This window comes from Anthonomus grandis, chromosome 3 (assembly GCF_022605725.1).
Source record: "Anthonomus grandis grandis chromosome 3, icAntGran1.3, whole genome shotgun sequence".
NCBI lineage: Eukaryota > Metazoa > Arthropoda > Insecta > Coleoptera > Curculionidae > Anthonomus > Anthonomus grandis.
In genome coordinates, this window is record NC_065548.1 from 46949332 (window position 1) to 46970553 (window position 21222).

Below are 21222 nucleotides of genomic sequence, written 5' to 3' on the forward strand. Positions count from 1 at the left end.
AATTTTTAGTACATCTTTTCGTTGGATTGAATACCTCAATTTTTTAAATATTGGGATAATAATATTGTGATTACACTACAGCGTAGCAGTGACTACTAACGTTTAAAATATGATTTAAAAGTATTTATAGTCTGTATATATTACCTGACCCCATTTTTGCATGTTACAAAGCGTTAAAAGATATAAATATAAATAAAGGTACCTATACAAAAGGATTAAAAGTATTTATTTAGTATTTAATCTCTTTCAAAATAAAGGCATTTAATCCGTGAAAATTAAATTCATAAATATTATAAGTACCTGCGCCTATGAACTACCACGAAATGTAGCCAAACAGAACGGAATTCCCCAGTTTATTGCTCTATACACTTCTGAAATAGAGTATAGAAAAAAAAATATGTTGTAATGTATCTAAGTAACAGGGTGTAACTAACGCTCTGTATAAATAATACTAAATTTACCACAAAATTCGTAATTTTCATAGCAAAACACATAAAGTCGCTAATTTTCAAGGCGATACTGCTTAAAATCACAAAATTATTAAGAAATTTCGAATTAAAATTCCAAGTTCAAATACCCTGTATCTCGTAACCCTGAAACATTTGTAGCGGGCTATCCAATTCGAGGTTGGCTAAGTACAACCCTGCCGTTTGCACCTGTCAGAAATAATTATTAAATAAATTATTAAATTGTTCTATAAAGATGGTGATTCTCCTGTGTCAACGTTTAGAGCTTGTAGCGGGGGGTTCTACGTACTTGCCACCTTTGACGTCGCAGGGTATCCGTCAACCCCCCTCACTATTTCTTTGTACAGTTATAGGAGAAAAGTCGACAAAATGCCTCGGGCGCCACTCTAAGTAATTAAAGGAGCTTAGAGTTCCCTCTAGCCTCTCGGGTAAGCCTTTAGACAGTGGAGAAACCAGGTAGAGATTGAAAGTAGATTGTCCGGTTATAATGAGATCTTATTGCTTTTAATCTTTATTATTACAAATAGATACTAATAAGTAAGTAACAGGTTTGGTTGCTTAAAACTAAATGAACAAAAATGTCCTTAAAATCTAACAATCCCCATTACCAATTTCTATGATTAAGCCCAGGCAGTTATTTGGGAAAATGTACCGGAAAATTCGGCACTCTATTAATGACGCGAAATAGTATGATTTAAGGGACGGGGTTATGATGTTTTGTACAAGCGGTTACGGATGATATTCGTTAAGCAAAGCCGGAAACTCAACACCAATCAAGCGAAGCAATCTCAATCAATCGGTCAACATTTACCTCTGCTCAGTTGCTATACGGATAGTAATTATGACATCACGGACTCGGTTATTGCTTGTCTCTCACCACTTTGAGAAGCCAAGTAATACTTAATAAACGCGGCTACTGCCCACCCTACAAAACACGAAGAAAGATAGTGTCCAAGCAGTAGTTTTCATCAATTAAACGGAATGGTACGGCCGCGGACAGAGCAGAAAATAAAAAGTCAACAGTAAAAATTATCAATTAAATACAAAATAAATCCGCAGTGAGTGTTTCTCTGGTTGCAAACAAGATTGTAACTTTTCGCGAACGGAATTAATGAAACGTTGGTTTAATCACCCGTTTACTACCTGCCCTACAAAACACGAAGAAAGATGGGCCCAAACAACAGTTTCCAAATTAAATAAAACGGAACGGGACGGAACGATATCAATAGCAACGGATTCGATAAAGATCTTAATACGCGAGCTTGGAAGCGGCCGGTCAACTGTCAACAGGTGGCTCTTACCTAACCCAATTCACACTGTCAACATCAAAACAAAGTTTTAATGTAAATATTGAAAATTTAGTGGTATTGAAATACGGAGAAAATACTGGTACTTCGCTCGAAAGGTATGGTACGACCTTACTGCGACGAATGTGTCACCTTGGTGGACCTGGAATTTTTTTATACCCATCACAGGAATTTGGATGCCGACGACTCACAAACATCCTCGGAACCAATCGTTGAATAAAAATGCAATTGGGAAAACTTAATGAAAATAGAGTTTTTCCTCATGAAAACGGTAAGGATTCATAGGCTATGAGCTTATATGGTAAACAAACTTAGTTTCAGCTCTCAAAACCGGGTATTTCTAGGTGAAAACAGCGGGACAAAAACTGGCCACATGTGTACAAGAAAACCGGCTTTTCAGGAAAACCGCGGAAAACTGAATCATGATATACATTATATTTTGCCACACCGGGCATGCCCCTTCATTTAACAGGGCTTCCCAAGGTAGGTAAACCTTGAAACTTGCAAAATAGAACATATAAACAATGCAACAGCATGAAAGGAAAATTTCATGAAAATAACCGGAAGCATAGTGATGAAAACCCTCTCAGTTTTAGGCATTTGTGGTTCTTTATTATCCTAAGAATAACCAGGGCTGAAAACAATAAGGCCAGAGACTACAACATAGTCAATGGAGAACTAGGCATAACCTATAAGAAAACAAACCTTTCCAGGATACTATCAGGCTAGAAACCTCTTTAAGTTGGTTTCTTTATATATGTTTACAATTATAAACCCCTCATGACTCACAGGTAAAGCTTAAAATGTATCTTTTTGTTATGTAAATTATAAATTTAGAGCTTAAAATGTTAACGGAGCAAAATTATCTAAGTTTTCTTATAAAAGTTATTACTATTACTAAAAACTACTTATTACTAAAAATAAAGACAAAATCTTGTAACTTCGTTACAAGCTTTACGAGCTGATTACGGTCGACATAATCGTCCTACAGAGCAAACAATTTTGAACGCAGTAAGAAAATTTGAAGAGACTGGATCGGTTACTGATATTGTAAGGCATGTGCATCACCGTAACGTTCGTTCAGCTGAAAATATCGCTGCTGTGGCTCAAAGTGTGGAGGAAGACCCAAATTTGTCAATTCCTCGGCGTGCTCAAAATTTGGGTTTGTCTTACGGCTCACTGTGGCGAGTTTTGCATTTGGATTTACAGCTCTATCCGTACAAAGTCCAACTCACTCAAGAACTTAAGCCTATAGACCATGGACAACGCAGAACATTCGCAAATTGGGTGCTTGAACAACAAGCTGCCGATGCTCATTTTTCGAGCAGAATTTTCTTCAGTGATGAGGCTCATTTTACGCTGTGTGGCTACGTAAATAAACAGAATTGCCCCATATGGGGTTCTGAAAATTCTCAGGTCGTCGTAGAAAGGCCTTTGCATCCCGATAAAGTGACTGTATGGTGTGCATTATGGTCTGGTGGTGTCATTGGTCCGTATTTTTTTGAAAACAATCGTAGGAGAACCTTAACAGTAAACTCTGAGCGGTAAAGCATGTTGACCAATTATTTTTGGAGAGAAATCGAAGAAGAAGATCTGGAAGACATGTGGTTCCAACAGGACGGGGCCACAAGTCACACAACACAGGCCAACCGAGCTCTTTTGCAAGAGAAGTTTCCAGGACGTTTAATTTCAAGATTAGGTGATATCTATTGGCCCCCAAGATCCTGTGATCTCACACCTTTGGATTTTTTTTTGTGGGGCTATGCGAAAGATCGTGTCTACGCGAAGCCACCGTAATATAGAAAGCCAGAACCCTCGAGTCGTGACGTCACGTCGAACGTCTGAGTATCCCGTGTCGTTCGTATGTTATAGCCGTATTTATTCAATACTACTGCTGTTAAAATTAATATTATCATTGTGTATCGTTTAAATGATAATATTGTTTAATAAAATTAATAGCGTGTTAGTAGAAAGAAGTACAAATAATAAAAACATATTCTTTATTAAAACAAAAATGATATAAAAATCAACAAATTCTTTAATGAGTTATAAATATAAGGCAAATAAGGCCTATATGATACAATAGTTTTTAATAACTACTGAAACATATATATATTTATAACTATTAATTAAAACAAATACAAAACTCTTAAAAAAAAAATAAATATAGCCACTGTAAGATGGTTTAAAACAAATTTAATAAAATACTAAATAATTGTTTAAAATTGATAGTGTGCTGGTAGTAGTACAAAATACATAAAATCATATTTTTTTATTAAAATAAAAATATCATAAAAAAATATAACATTCTTTAACTAGGCAAATAACCCATACAAGCTTTTAATACCTCTCGAAATATATATTTATAATTAATTAAAACATAAATACAAAACTCTTAAAAAAATATATAATTATAATGAAGTAATAAATATAATAATATGAAAGTTGGTTTAACACAAATTTAATAAAACACCAACAGAAATAAAACTCAAATAGCTAGATAAAAAAACTCGATAAAAACAGAATAAAAAATTTAATAAATTAATTTTATGAACTGGAAAGTTTTTTATATTTTCTGTTCTGGTTTTTGGTTTTCATCTTTTGATTTGGACACATTTTGTTTTTCTTTTCTCTCTATAATTTTTTTTAGCTTGGCGGCATGGATTGTATTATTTTGGACTTTTTAGTAATTATTTAATAAAATGTTTGAAAACTTAAATACCGCATTTTTTACAAGACATAAGAATTTCACAGTCACATGTTCTTTCAGGATTGATATCTGAATTGTCGAAAATAATTCCAACAGCAAGCTTGGTGAGGACGGCTCCCTGAGATGAGCATTTTAAATAATTTTCTTCATATCTGTCCGATATTAGAGATTTAAAGATGTTAAAAGTTATTATTAATACTTCGTGAAAAATTTTTTTTAGATATCGTAGTCCACCCCTATCACTTAATTTTAAATATATAATTATAATTTTTGTTTTGAATATCGGCAGGCATGCTTTTATCATACATTAAAACTGACATACGGGACGGGCGAAGAAGTTGAGTCGTTCGGGCAATAGACGTTCGACGTGACGTAGCTGCTGGAGAGTGGGATGATGTTTCTGGCCTTCTATATTACGGTGGCTTCGGTCTACGCCAATAACCCTCAAACTCATCAACAACTTAAAGCCAACATTCGTGAAGTTCTAGCCGAGATATCACCTAAAATGTGCCGAAAAGTGATTGAAAATTTTCTTAAAAGGATTGAAGTTTGTCAGAGGTCCGGCGGTGGACATTTAAATGATATTGTGTTTCACATATAATGGAATGATTCAATCTTTAAAACAAAATAAAAATTTCGTCTCCATCATCTGAATATCTTGTGTGTTTTATTTAACTTTACTTTCACAAGCATAAAATGGATAGCCATAAAATGGCTCATCGTAGATATTTGAAACAAAAAACTGAAGCACACCTCCAGTACTATAGGCAATTAAGGAATTTCACTAAGCATGCTGTTGCGAGGGGAAAAATCACCTATTTCAACACAATGTCACAAAAGCATGGAAGAGAATTTTGGAATGCTGCAAGAAAATTAAACCTTGGCTGTAAGAGGAATTCTGGCTTACCAGACAAGTTTTTAAATGCAACTGCTCTTAGGAACTATTTTTCAGGTTTAAATACTACAGCTGATACAACTTCAAATGAAAAACTTAATTTTTATAAAGCTAATAGGTATTTTGACACAAAGTCTTACCTAAATTTTAGACAATTGGATGAGCCAACATTAATTAAAATCATTAAAACAATACACTGTAACGCAATAGGTGAAGACTCCATAGGCTTAAAAGATCTAGAAATGTGCCTACCATATCTTACAAAACCATTATTAAATATTTTAAATAGCTGCTTATTACAAAATTTTTATCCTACAATTTGGAAAAAAGCTATTTTGAAACCTCTAGCAAAGGTGGCTGATCCAAAAGGGTTTAAAGACCTCAGACCCATTAGTATACTGCCTCTGGTTTCTAAAATTTTAGAAAGGTTTGTGCACCAACAAATATGCAGCTTTATCGATTTTTACAATATCATCCCGGACTGCCAATCGGGTTTTAGAAAGAACTTTAGCACTACCACGAGTCTAGTACACCTTTTTAATAACTGTAGGATAAATGAGGAAAAAAAGGAAATAACATGTCTTGGATTATTGGATTTTAGTAGAGCTTTCGATACTTTAAACCACGAAATGTTATTAGCAAAGCTTTATTATTTTGGTTTTTCGAATAACGCGATTGATTTCTTTAAGTCATATCTTAATAATAGAGTGAATTGCGTAGTAATCAACAAGGCTTCTACAACTGAAAAATCAAGTTATTATCCTGTATCTACTGGTGTTCCCCAGGGTTCTATTTTGGGGCCGTTGCTTTTTTCATTGTATGTTGCAGATATGAAATCCTGCATAAAGTACTCAATGTTACAACAATATGCTGACGATTCCCAGCTGTATACTTCATTTTCACGTGAAACTCTACCCATAATAGAAGAACAATTTAATAAGGATTTAGAAAATATAGATAACTTTTCCTGCGACCATAATTTGAAATTAAATTCTAAATCATGTATAATTTTTCTGGGTGGTGGAAAGAACGCCCTTAATGCAGCAACAACTTTAAATGCAAAAATTCGTAATGAACAGCTACCAGTAGTACGAGAGGTCAAAAACTTAGGAGTATACATTGATAGCGGTATTTCATTTCAAACACATATAAAGAATAAGCTCAAAATTGCATACATGCGCTTAAGAAAACTTTACGGCTTAAAAAATCATTTACCTCCTAAAACTAAATATTTTTTATGTAACACACTTGTTTTATCCTTATTTGATTATTGTGATGTGGTATATTCGGATTCATTGACTGAAGACTCCACTTACTCAATACAAAAACTTCAGAATTGTTGTATGCGTTTTTCCTACAAAATTCCATTTAGAAGTCACATTTCTCCTTATTTAAACAATAACTTAATTCTAAATATGAAAAATCGTAGAAAATATCACATGTATTCCTTCGTGTATAAAGTTATAAAAATTAGGAAGCCATTATATTTAGCTAACAATTTTACAAATTTTCTTCATGAGCATAACACTAGATTTATAAATTTATTTAGAATACCACAACATAGAACAGCAAATTTTCAAAAATCTTTTGTTTTTGTCGCCTCTCAACTTTGGAATAGACTTCCGGCTAATTGCAAAAGTTTTCCGTTTACTGCATATAAAAAATATATTCGTAATAAACTGCTTGATTCTCAAAAAAACAATACTTAATCTACAATAAAAATTAAAAGAGCTGAGCCGCTCGGCCTTCTATTGCTGTCTACTTATTATTGTTATAAATATCAATTAATTTACCTTTTCTGCATATCCATAACCCCCGCCTGCTTTGCCTTACTTAAATACTTAAATATGATACTCAATACATGCATGTCTCGATTAATTAAGAAAATCTTTTTTTTTTTACTTTTTACTTTTAAGGTTTTTGAAGGGCTATGCCACACAGGTTCTATCTTATGATGAACCTGTGTAAACGGTTCCCTATAAACGAGGCATGGTCCTATTTATCATGTATTTGATAGGTTGTACAACATATGTATATTATTATGCTACAATATTGTATATGATTATTTATTTACCTTCATGATAAATAAATTTGTTTTGAATTTGAATTTGAATAACCCTATACAGATCGTGTTTTCGTTCGTTACTTACAGGAAACCCCATAGAGGCGAAATTTTGCAACGCCGCCCGTGTACGAGTGCCTGCGACAGAGCACCGCCCCGGCCGGCCCGAGGACGGGATTAGTAAATATATGACTTTCGTGGGAGCTGCGTCGTTTGGCGACAAAATGTCCCAAAATATTACGCGAAAATCCAGGCATTTTTAAAATATTTATTCTAATGAGGGTTATACAGACATGACAATGTGTAAAACCCGCATAGAATTGTAATCTTAAAATGTTTAATATGCTGTGTTTTGCATAATGAAAATTAAAGCTTTATTCTAATAAAAAATAAAATATCAACTCTGGTAAAAATATAATAAAAAATCAGAAATATAACTCTAATAAACAAACTTAACAACATATCATTTTTTAAATAAAAGGATCAAATAAACCGCCTTCTTTCGCTAAACAAAAACTTAACCTATCGTAAAAGCTATTTGGCACCTCCAAAGGAGTTTCAGGTAAAATGGAATTGGCACATTCGACAATTTTATTTCGCAACTCCTCTAAATTTCTTGGCCTACTAAATTCATGCTTGTAAATGGTCTGCTTAAGGTAACCCCACAGATAAAAGTCATTTGGAGACAAATCTGGAGATCTAGGAGGCCATTTAATATCGCCAGTCCCACTAATAAAGCGGTTAGGAAAAGTATTTGTTAAAAATTCTTTTACCCTAGCCGCGTTATGAGCAGGACAGCCATCTTGCTGAAAATAAACCGATCCCAGGTCTACATCAGGTAGGATTTGAATGGCAGGAAGAACTTGGTTTTGCAGCAACTCAAGATAGTTTTGGGCGTTTAAAGTGCCATCAATAAAAAATGGCCCTATTAACATTGTCGCCCAAAATACCTGCCCAAACATTCAATTTCTGAGGATACTGGTACGAAACTGAAAACTTCTGTGCTCGTTTTCCTGAGACCAATAACGAACAATGGAAGGATTGTGTTTGCCATGTAATGGAAAAGAAGATTCACCAGAAAACAAAATATTTTTTTAAAAATATTCGTTTTCATTTGCCTTTTCCATCATGGTTTCACATAATTCCATTCTTCGCCACTGATCTTCAGGAAATATTTCCTAAGTTTTGAATAATTGAAATATTTGTACCCATATTTTTTCCAGATACGAGCAACAGTTTTATTGCTCATTCCCAGTTCCTCTCCAACACTTCTAGTGGACCGTGTCGAATCAAGTTCTTGGGTACTGCAAACCATTTCTTCCCGCCGTTCTATATCCTGGACCACTTCAACAGGTGGTTCTTGACGTTTTGTGTAGCATTTTTTACAATCTTGAAGACAATAAGATGTCTTAAAATATGTAACCACATTTAAAACCGTTTTTGCACAAGGAATCGGTCTATTCTCCAATGTCACTGAAAACAAATCTCTACATTGTATTGCCGAATTGCCTCCATAAAACCATTTAAATAGTTGAACTCTTTCGGAAGGGGAATAAACAACCATAGTGAAAAAAACACGAAAATAACGATTAAAAATTATTAATGCAACGTGCAGTAAACACAGCAAAATGAGGTCTGCTGACTCCCGGTTCAAAAAATGAAAACGAAAAATTCCGCCGCCTGCAAGCCGCAACCAAGCGGTGTTGCCATTATTTTGGGTAATACGTAGCTCACGATAACACGATCTGTATAAGACATGATGTGATGACCATAAACGAAGCATATCTCCTTAAAAAAATTATATTATAAATATATGAATATTTGAAAATAATTAATTTCAAACTTTAGGTGAAACTGATTGGAAATTAATCGCCATTGACGTGAATGACCCTTCTGCGGATCAAATTAACGATGTGGCCGATGTCGAGAAACACTTCCCAGGCCTGTTGAAAGCGTCAGTAGAATGGTTTAAAATTTACAAAATTCCCGATGGAAAACCAGAGAATCAGTTTGCATTTAATGGAGAAGCAAAGCCCGCTTCTTTTGCTCATAAAATTATTGAAGAGGTATTATATTTTGTTGTTCATAATTACTTGTTAATATTGGGTTTATTTAAAGGTCCATGGTTTCTGGAAAGCCCTAGTTAGTAAAGAAGTAGATGCACACGGCATTTCATGGTAAGTCAACCAATTTATTGTTTTTTAAAATAAGCAAACCTCTATAAATTTAGTTGGGAGAATATAGCAATAACCAGAACCTTTATTTTATTTATTTATTTACCAACGGGTATTAAACCCAATATACATTCAAAGTAAAAATTAAGTAAAATGTTTATACAGTGCGAGTCTCTAACTTGGAATAAATTCACTAAGCCAAAGGTGTTCTTTTGTCGGAAATATGCTCAGACACGTCCATTAGCATTTTAAATTGCCTTTATTTTAATGTAAAAAAAAATTATACAGGATGTCTCAAATGTGAGATATGACGTCATCAATGATTTTTTAAAAAGAAAATCCGGTTTTTTTAATGACTATTATTAAAGGGTTACATATCCGTGCCAAATTTCAATTTTTAACTCTTTGTCTTAATATTATCTGGTTAGGTTTATTACAAGAGCAAGGGAATAAATTAATGGTTAAATATAAAAGAAACTAAACAACTATTATTATGAAATGAACGCTGTACTCGTTGTATTAGAATTAAGTATTTCAACACCACTACTCAACGATATAAGCGTAACTTCAGTCAACTAAACCACATTCCCCTACTAAAAAACTTAACTTAACCCTACTTAAAGGTTTTGTTAACAAATCTGCCAGCATATTTTCAGTTGGACAATACATATACTTAATAATATTATTATCACTGTAATTTCTAACAAAATGATCTTTAGTGTCTATATGTTTCGTTCTATTGCTAAATTTTTGATTATAAATATAATTTAAGCAACTTTGATTGTCCTCAAAAATTATTAGTTCAATAGATTTATTTAAACCGAAATCTTGAATTGATTGCTTAAGCCAAATTAATTCCTGAGTTGCTTCAGCTAGTGCAATAAATTCTGCTTCAGCTGAAGATAATACAACAGGTTTGTTTCCTGCTACCCCAACTAATTGTACCCCCAAAAAGTTTAAATAAATACCCACTATTTGACTTGCCATCCTGCCTATTTTCAGCCCAATCTGCGTCAGCATAACCATATAAAATATTTTTATCAGTTTTATTTCCAATTACTAATTGTTTATTTTTTGTTATTTTCAAATATTTTAAGACACGCTTGGCCTCATTCCAATCTATTTCTAATGGTTCTTTATTATGCTGTCTCAGAATGTTGACACTGACTGTTATATCTGTCCTAGAATTAACAGATATATACAACAAACCCCCTATTAATTTTTGGAAAAGTTCATTATTTTTCATAGGTTGTGTATTTCTGTTTAATTTTAAATATCCAACATCAATTGGAATCGCAGATTCCTTTGCATCCTGTAAACCAAACTTATTTAACAATTTATATACATTGGCTTGGTTTATAGAATAAATCCCATCAATATTTCTCTTAATATTAATGCTCAAATAATTATGCAATTCATCTGTGTCTAATATTTCAAAATGTTTACCTAAAATTGCTGCGATTAAATCAATACTTTTAATAGTGTTGCCAGCTATCAAAAAATCATCAACATAAACTAATACATAGATAAATTCCATATTCGTCACTCTAGTGTACAAACAAGAATCTGCTTTACCCCTATAAAAACCATGTTTACTTAAAATATTGTTTACCTTATCATTCCACATTTTCGCAGACTGTTTAAGGCCGTATAAACATTTATTTAGCTTACATACCAAATTATTATCTTTTACAAACCCTTCAGGTTGCTGCATATACACTATCACATCCGTTAAATCTGCATTAAGAAAAGCAGTCTTGGCATCAAAGTGTTTAATAAGCAAATTATCTTTACCTGCTATTGCCAAGAGAGCACGAAACGTCGTATGTCGCACTACCGGCGCAAAAACCTCGTCATAGTCCACTCCGTACTTTTGCGCATAACGCTTTGCCACGAGAGGCGCTTTTAACTTTCGCACTTCACTGTCTTTATTGTCTTTCACTTCGTATACCCACTTATTTGATATGAGATTCATATCTTTCGTTTTAGGCACTAGTGTCCACGTATTATTTTTCACTAGAGAATCCATTTCCTCTTTCATGGCCTCCTCCCACAAATCACTATCACTTCCGGAGAGAGCATCCTCGTAGCTGACCGGCTCTTTCACCATCCCTTTGCTCAGCTTGGTTAACTCTAATAGTCGCTCCGGTGGCACACCCTTATTGGTCCTCTGTGAGCGTCGAATAGAACCTTGCTCATGCAAGGTAAACTCTTCATCACCAGTCTCCTCACTACTCGAACATGCTGGATGATAACTTGAGTTCGAGGTTGACTCCTCAGTTGACTCTTCATCACTGTCAACCTCCGAGGGAAAATCCATACTTAAATTCTCCTCATGAACTTCATTTTCCTCTTCAATCATCACTTTTTGTTCCAAAACATTCGAACCATCAATTTTTGTCACTGGATTCCAGATTTTAAATTTTCACAAAAAATCACATCTCTTTTAACTTTAATTCTTTCAGTTTCCAGGTCCAACAAACGAAAAGCCTTCGACTCTTCTGAGTATCCAACAAAGATTAATTTTTCAGCCTTTTCTTTTAGTTTGTGGCCTCTCGCCTCTTTAGGAATATGAGCATAAGTCACGCTTCCAAAAACATGTCAATTAGAAACATCTGGACATTTTTTGAACCAAAGTTCAAAAGGTGTCCTTTCTTTAGACCTAGTTGGTAAACGATTCTGTAAAAAATTAGCTGTTACTACAGCCTCACCCCAGAACTTTTTAGGTAAGTTAGATTCTATGAGCATTCACCTTGCCATTTCTATTAATGACCTGTTCTTCCACACCATTTCTGTTTCTGCTACACCATTCTGCTCAGGAGCATAACCCGCTGTATATTGTATTTTTATGCCCTCTTCTTTTAGATAATTACACAAGTTATGATTTTTATACTCCCCTCCTCGATCTGACCTTATTATCTTTGGCGTTTTATTGAATTGATTTTTCAAAAATTCAATAAATTGTTTTATATATTTACTTGCTTTACTTTTATGTGTTAGTAGGTAAATAGTTGTGAAACGAGAAAAATCATCTATAAGAGTAAGTATATACCTTTTATTTCCAGGTGTAACATTTTTCATAGGACCACATACATCTGTATGAATTAAGTCCAAGATCTCTGTTGAAGAACTATTATATGACTGCTTAGGGAAACTTTTACGGGTCATCTTACCTTTTATACAGCATTGGCACACCTCCCTAATGCCACAGTCACTTATCCTTATTCCTTTGCCAATCCTTTTTCCATTTCCTTTAGAGCTTCAATACTCCTGTGTCCTGATCGCCTGTGCCATATATGTTGACAGTTTTTGTTATGCCCACCATCAACCATCAAAACTTTTTCAGAAACCACTAACTCATACAGCTCCGGAGACAATTTTGCAAACGCCTTTTGTTCTCCATCCCATGATATATCACATACATCCCCATTGAAATGCACTACAAAACTGATGACTTGCCAATTTCTTGACTGATATCAAGTTACAATCGAGCTGTGGGACATACAGCACATTATCAAGATTTAATTTCTTATTTTTTCCATTTTCGATTAGGCAATCTATTGAAATGGATCTTATTCCTTTAAATTTTGACAGCTGACCCTTTTTCTGCCAGTTGAACCAGACCATTTTTTGTAGCAAATTCCTTAAAAAACTGTTTTGACTTTACCATGTGGCTTGTTGCTCCCGAGTTTATGAACCAAGAACTAGATTGACCACTTAACTACTTTGTATTCAAGCAAACATGTTCATACACTCTCTTACTTTCTCCATTAGCAACAAAACAAGCCTCACTGTTCTCACCCTCAGCCACAACATTAGCTCGAACTTTATCCTTGCTTTTACTTGCTTTAAAATTATAGCAATCCCTCTTAAAATGCCCTTTTTTGCCACAAAAATAACATTGCTTTGCCTCTACTCGTGAGTCATTATTTCTTGAAGAGGTTGAGCTACTTCTTTTCTGAAAAGCTTTTAATGCCGATTCATCTTGACCTGCCCCACCTTGACTTTTGCCCCGCCGTCTAAATTCATCAATTAATTTACTTTTGACAAATTCTAAAGTAAATTCCTTAGGCGGCCGGCTTTCTAAGGCTGTGATTAAAAAACTATAGGAATCTGGTAAACTACCCAACAATAATCCGGCAGCAAATCGATCCTCTATTTTCTCACCCAATGCAGCGAGCTTATTTAGGATTTCCAGGAACATACTAATATGACTCTCCACCTTCTTCCAATGATAGTCTACACAATTTCTTTAAAAGAAATATTACGCTGGATAGAGTAGACTTTTGGTGGTATTCTTTAAGAGCGTTCCACGCATCATGGGCATTTGTTTTATTTCTAATATGAACTGTTTGATTTGTGTTAACAACTAAAGCTATGGTTGATATTCCCGATTTCTATCCCGTTCACTTTCCGCAGGTATTTGTGAAGACACAACTTTCCACAAATCAGCCTTTACTAATAACATTTTCGTCATAAAGGACCACGATTCATAATTCTGTCCGTTTAACTTCTCAATATTATACTTTCCGGCCTCCGCCATGTTTTGTTTAATCGATTGTCGACCACTCCCCGTTATCTTGTGCCGCTAATAATCCTCGGTAAAACCGAAACCCGCAATAATTATACCAGTTTTATTATCACTACCCTTAAACTACGTCACCTGGGCCTATAACCTGTTGTTATTTGTTTAATTAGATGCACAAGGGTTGGGTTATTACAACATAAATAAAAACTACTTGCGTACAAACGACATAATTTATTAGCAACGAGAAACGAAACGACAGGAACGAGAAGCATACTCTTACCGGCGCATCATTCTATTTATAGTAAGAAAAGTTTATAAAGAACCGGTGACATCAACAGGCGGCAAAATCCGCGCATCTCGTTATTCTATCAATCGGGTCAGATGACTATGTCGAGGTCTGAAGACAGTGGAGGCGGCACACTTGTTGAAATTATTAATATTTATTTGTACTAGAGTTTAAATAGCCCTAGATTTTAGTAGGTATAGCTAGCGATATTATAAGTGCGTTTGATTTAGTTGAAATACCAACTTAGAATGCATATATTTGAATTAAATTGCTCCAAGATTCGTTTAAAAAAATGTAGATAAATTAAAATTATATTTTTTAGCATTGTGATGTGCCCATAAAAAATCTAATAAAAAATAGTTTTACTTACAGGAGGATGCAGTTCGCTAATTATTTTTAAAACAGGACTTCAAATAGGTAGCTGAAAATTATTCTTTATTCACATTTTTTTTAAGGATTAGGTATTTTAAACGACTTGTGTAAAGAAACAAATTGGTATAAGCTTAAAGTTTTATTTCATTATTTTCATTATTTTACATATTATATATTTTTATTCACTATCAGATAGTGTATTACAACCTAAATCAGATTCATTCGATGAAGACCATTCGATCTCTTCATCAGATGAGCCTGTATTTACTGTAAATTTTAAAGAATCCAATGCTTCATCAAAAAGATGATGACTTTCGAAATATTGTTTTTCTATGTTGTTTATATGGTTGCAAATATTTATTCACTCATCATTCGAAATTTCCGCAATTTTACTTACCTTTTACAATAAAAATTGGATAGTCTAACTAAAAAAACTATAGTCTATGTCACTATTATACTTTAAAAAAAACACACAACATATTTTAAATGCCTTATAACACGATTAACTCACTTCCCGTACGAGACGACACTGAGTAGGCCTTCAGGCTACGTCCTAGGCTTTAAATCCTCGGCAGGTACAAAGAAACGAAGTACGGCGGCTACTTTGTTCTTGCGGTTTCTTTAATAAGAAGCGAGAGAAAATATATTGCGCTCGTCTTTTCTCTCTGCCACCGGATTTTCTATCAATTTTGTGTTGAAAAATGGGTTTCTGCGCATATTGAGCAGCCGGTTCTTTATAAACTTTTCTACCTATACAACCGACTGGCTGGCTCAGTGTTGCCAGTTTGATTTTGCAAGGGGTAATAAAATGTCCAATAAAAAGGTAACAGATTTGAAAAAAAGGTAATAAATTTTCAAAAAAGTTGTGATTGTTGGGTTAGGGATATTTTGGGCTCGAATCTATATTTAGTTTAAAAAATAAATAAATTTTGACTGTTTAACGGATGCCGATATGAAACGGAAACATTAAACCATCATGCGCGAAGAAAAAGACGCCTATTATGAAGAGGACTACCATTCAGTTTTTGCCTCGCGTGCGAATTTCAAATAATCAGGAGTCGAAATATGAACTCAATTCATTATGTAGGTAGAGCGCTTTTATTTTCTTTTTAAAAGGTAATAGGTAATAGATTTTAGCAAATGGTAACAAGGTAATAAAAGTTTTGAAAAAGTAATAGATCTATTACAATTGTAATAGACTGGCAACCCTGGGCTGGCTAGACACCTGCGACGTCATCACACGGTCTCTATTTTAACATGAAAGGAGTGGGAGACAAACATTATATTATCTGGTTAGGTTTATTACAAGAGCGAGGGAATAAATTTATGGTTAAATATAAAAGAAACTAAACCGCTATTATTATGAAGTGAACGCTGTACTCGTTGTATTTGAATTAAGTATTTCAACAATTTCGGCACCCGAGCCGGTTGCCGACACGGTATGTAATTAACAAAAAGCAGTGAACATTTTTTTTGCATTTTAGCGTGAACACTACTCTAGACGGCAATTCATTCAAAATTTCAACTGCCGAAGCAAAGGATGTCGTTAACAAATCACCAGAAAGCGCACCTCCTCAACCTTTGGAACCAATTGGTACGTATTCTATACATTTTAGTTTTTTATAGTAATTTAGACTTGTCACTTTTTAAAATGATTTTAAAGATTTTATTAATTTATTTTGGTATTTTACTTACTAACTGCATGCATTCACAGATTAAGGTTATTCTTTTAAAGGAATTCGTCAGATTTACTCGGATTTTACTTTTTTTTTTATTATACATGGTGGCCCATCGAAAACAAACCAGCAAGGTTTACGGCTTAGAATGTGAACATTCGAAAAAATCCTCTAACTTTGATACATTTGTATTCGGGAGAAAACACACATAAATTCCATCATTATAACTTCAACTCCTTAGGTGAAGCGGCATTCACCCTTATTTTTTCAAATGGGAATTTTTTTTTTATTCTTCCGATTTGCTTTAAGTATGGTCTTTGGGTTTTATTTAAAATAAATCACTTGTTCTTTATTAAATATCCAGATGATTAAATATTAACATTACATTACCATGACATATTTTTGCCATTGTTTCAGTTTGCTACAAATTTGGTATTTAGCCTTTATGTAGGACAAAATAATTACTTTTTATGAAACTAAGTGTTAAGACCTATTTTATTGCTGTAGTTTCATTGTCAAATATATCTTAGTGACATTTAATAGTGATTCAGGCTGGGTAGCATACATTTTTAATTTTAGATCTCCACACAAAAAAAAATTAAGGGGAGACAAGTCGGGTGACCTCGCGGACCATTCGATATCAATTTTGTCCCAATCCATCTACCGGCAAATGTTTCATTTAGAAAATGCCTGCTTTCGATGGGTCACCCTATATATGTGCTTTGTAAAACAGAGATTGATTGTTATTTACCATATCTCCTGTATTTGAAATCTGACCAAAAATTATTCATGCATCGAATTTTTGATTTTGTACTTATAATGGGTGTTTTTTAGAGGTATAGAACTTGAAATTGAAATAAAACACATATAAATGTCAATGGAGACTATATGCCTCGTTAAAAAATAATAATAATAAATCAGTTTATTTACAGTAATGAAAAAAATATTACAAAATGATTAATTCATTTCACCAGTAAATAAACATTAATCACAAAAGTAGTAGAATACTACTTGTACGTGATAACTTATAACACCTAAACCTATACATAAAAATAGTAATAGCAATAACAACAAAGAATAATAACAATTGGTTCTTGGACTTGGGTCTACAGGTAATTTAGATTTTGACGAGTTCAGTATTTAATGTACAGGGTGTCCCAAATTCGAGGGTGACCATTGGGATCTCGGAAACCGTAAGAGTTACGGGGATGGTTAAATAGAGGCAAAGTTGCGCAATTTGGAGCTTAATAAAATGACGTTTAAAAAATTTTAAAATTCTGGATACTTCCGGAATTATCCGAAAAAAATCGAAAATTGTCGTTCAAAATCGTTTTTATTTTGTTTCCTTTACTTGATAGCGGTCATTAGGTAAAACCTCGATGACTTTGAAAGGGCCTCTATACTTGGGAAGTTACTTTTTACTTTCATTGTTTGCCGGAAAGCTTGTTACTTTTGTGAGTACATCTCCCACTGAATAAAATTTTGGTGGTGTTCGATGTTCATTAAAGGATGTGATGATAACCTACTGTAGTCTGAGCGTTTAAGCCATGTAGGAATAAAGCCACAATCTCCCAATAACATATATATTTACAAATATTTACATATACAGTGTGGCAGACGGATCTGAAACACTTCGGTCTGAGGTAAGGGGAATGCAGTAGTGGAGACATGGCCGACTTCATTCATAAAATGGACAGTGGCGTGTGGTATTATGTGAAACTATTTAAATTCGATTTAAGGAAAATAATTTTAAAATTTATCAAAATAAATTTTCCTAATTAATTATTCATTTGTATGTTTTATGGTTTTAGAAATAAGTTCTTTTTTTTGGTATACAGGGTCTCCCACAATCAACGTCACAGGCTATAACTTTTTTATTTTTAACTATAAAAATTAAAAAAAAAATTAATAGCTATAGGACCACTACCCAAAATTACTTAAAAAAACTACCCCCAACAAATACATCCCCCAAAAATGAATTTGTCGGGGGTAGTTTTTTTAATTAATTTTGGGTAGTGTTCCTATAGCTATTAATTTTTTTTTTTAATTTTTATAGTTAAAAATAAAAAAGTTATAGACTGTGACGTTGATTGTGAAACACCTTGTATACAGGGTCGCACGCAAATATCTCTGTTGCTAAGCCGAATTTAAAAACAAAGTTTAAACAAAAGTTACTAAGGTCACAGGAGGCCACGTCACTGCAATAATACGTGTATTTTGAAGGTCATTAAAAAAAATAAAACAAAAGTCAAACGTCGACTAAAATGAGCCACCTGGTATAGATTATAAAAAACGAACAGCATAAGCGTTTGATAAAAGTTCGGTTAAACTAGGAACGGGAATTTTTATGTTTTTTTATGCGAAATTTTCACTCTTTTTGGTATTTCCGAAAAAGTAAGGTAATTTGAGAAAAATATAAGGTAAATAACTTACCTAATTTTTCGTTTACTGTTATTTATATTAATGTTTTTTTTAAGTCTCACTTAAACATGTTTTTATTTTCACTGGTGAAATAGGCGAGCTTGTTTTCTTTACCTCGTATTCACTATCGTATTCACTACTACTGCCATTAGTGTCACTGTCCTCATTTCCTATTGTGATGACAAGGGGCTCGATTTCTTCCATGATTTGGTCAGTTTCCCAGAATTTATTCTCCGCAGTTCTGACGTGCTGGCAAAATTTCTGCCAATCATTTTCGGAAATCGAGGATATAGCATCCTCAGTAACCTCCTTTAAAGTTGTAATGTTAAAATTGCCAGTAGTATTCCGACTTCTTATTAAAAATTTGAGTCTTGCCCAAGCTAATTCAATTGGGTTTAACTCACATAAATAAGGCGGTGTTCTTAATGGAGTATGCCCATGGGACCTTATAATCCGATCTACTATATAATTTTTTTGGTCACCAGGTGGTTTGTGGCGTAAAACCAAATCGAAAATATCAAATTTTCTGGCACTTGCATCGTGACTTATACCTAGAACATATAGTATATGTATATAATGTACTGTACGTACATTTATATATTTAAAATTTATCAGTTCAAAAGGCTTAATTAAGTTGTTATAGCTACCTTTCTAGTTAACCAGGCGATTATATCTCTTTTTTTAGAGGATTTTTTAGAGGATTGGGGTTTATCCTCCTGCACCGAATAATAAGAAGCATTGTCTAACACTATTGCCGAATTGGCAGGTATATTTGGGAGAAGTTTTTCCGTGAGCCATCTAGTAAAATTTTCCCTATTCATTTGGCCATGGTAATCACTTGTGGCCATATATGACTGTAACTTATACACACTGTTTTGTATTGTATGCTTACCCGTTGAACTAATTTTTTTTAAACCACCAGTAACCGTATCGCTCTGCCAACATTTCTTGTCTGTGATTTGAACGTCAAATCGTTATCCACCCAAGTTTCGTCCAAGTAAATAATGTTTCGGCCTTCTTTACGATATTTTCGTATTTCGCGAAGATATTTGTATCTCCAGAAAAGAATATTGGGCCTCTCCATTAAGATTTTCCTCTTATTTTGACACTTACGCCAAAAAAAGCCATTTGACTTTAATAAAAGCCGAAGCGTTTCCCTGGAATAAGAAAAATTTGCCTCTTCTATTAATTTTCTTCTTTCTAGTTGTAACAACTTTCTAGTTGTCGGAACCACTTTATATTACAGGTAAAATCTGGTGATACAATGCCTACTATTAGAACTATTACTAACTATTTGAAAATGAAAACTGTCATCTTTTTCGACGACAGTTTTCCGTGGCCGTTTTTTCCCTGGACTGGCTAACATTTCATCAGGGTTATTTTGTCGCCTTTCTTTATCTTCCTTGTGAATTTTTCTCACAGATGATACGGAGACTCCGGTATAAAGGGAAACGCGATCAAGCTTACGCTTAAGAGGCAATTTCATCGAATTATTTGCAGCTTCTTCATCGCAAATCCTAATAACAACATTTTGAATGCATAGTTGGTATACAAAAAGCAATAAAATATAATATAAACTACTGTTTTTTTAAAAGGCACAATGTATTTCACTTTTTTTAAAATAAATTATTATAACTTACCTGTAAACGTTTGCTATCACTTTCCTCCTTTGACTATGAAGGACCTTACCCTCAGTGAATTTATTCATTATAATAAATGTTATTATTCGTATATATGTAGACAATAATAAAACAAACTAAAAAATTAAATATTAGGTATTTCATGTAAGTAATAAAACAGTGAAACTCCAAACCTACGAAAATTACACTACCTACTTATAGGTATACACAACACTAATATCAGTTTTTTTAATTAATAGCCACAAATAAAACAAAATAATAAATAACATATAAAATAAACGGAATCCAAAAATCAATGACAAAACCTACGCCACTGTCCACCCTTCAATAGTAATCAATGTTTTGAAACGGCAGCAAGCATTGTAAACAAGTGACAAAGACGCTGTCCAATGAACTGTCGAAATCATTCCTAACAAAAACACGTGCGGCGAGGGAAACCAATCACAAGCGTTCAGGTTCATAATGGCTGACCCCTATTATACAAGAAGTAGGGGAGTAGAAGTAGGAATGTAGACTTAGAACGTAATGTTGCCAGATTTACTAAACATGATCCATTTTTTGGACAAACATTTAATTGTACCATATTTAATGGTAAAACAATTGCGTATTAAAGCCAAAATGGATATTATATTATATTATAGATTATAATTCTTAACATTTTACCCTCTATATCTTGTGATTGTG

General features: G+C 33.6%; 1 protein-coding gene across 2 annotated transcripts in view; it reads left to right on the top strand.

Annotated features, from left to right (window-relative positions):
* Positions 1–21222, top strand: part of LOC126734222 (inorganic pyrophosphatase) — a 78279-nt gene that overhangs the window by 38734 nt on the left and 18323 nt on the right. For both annotated transcript variants that reach the window (XM_050437759.1, XM_050437760.1), the window contains exons 4-6: positions 9290–9507; positions 9560–9618; positions 16286–16395. In XM_050437759.1, the coding sequence (XP_050293716.1) occupies positions 9290–9507; positions 9560–9618; positions 16286–16395 (387 nt within the window). The remainder of the gene's footprint in view (positions 1–9289; positions 9508–9559; positions 9619–16285; positions 16396–21222) is intronic.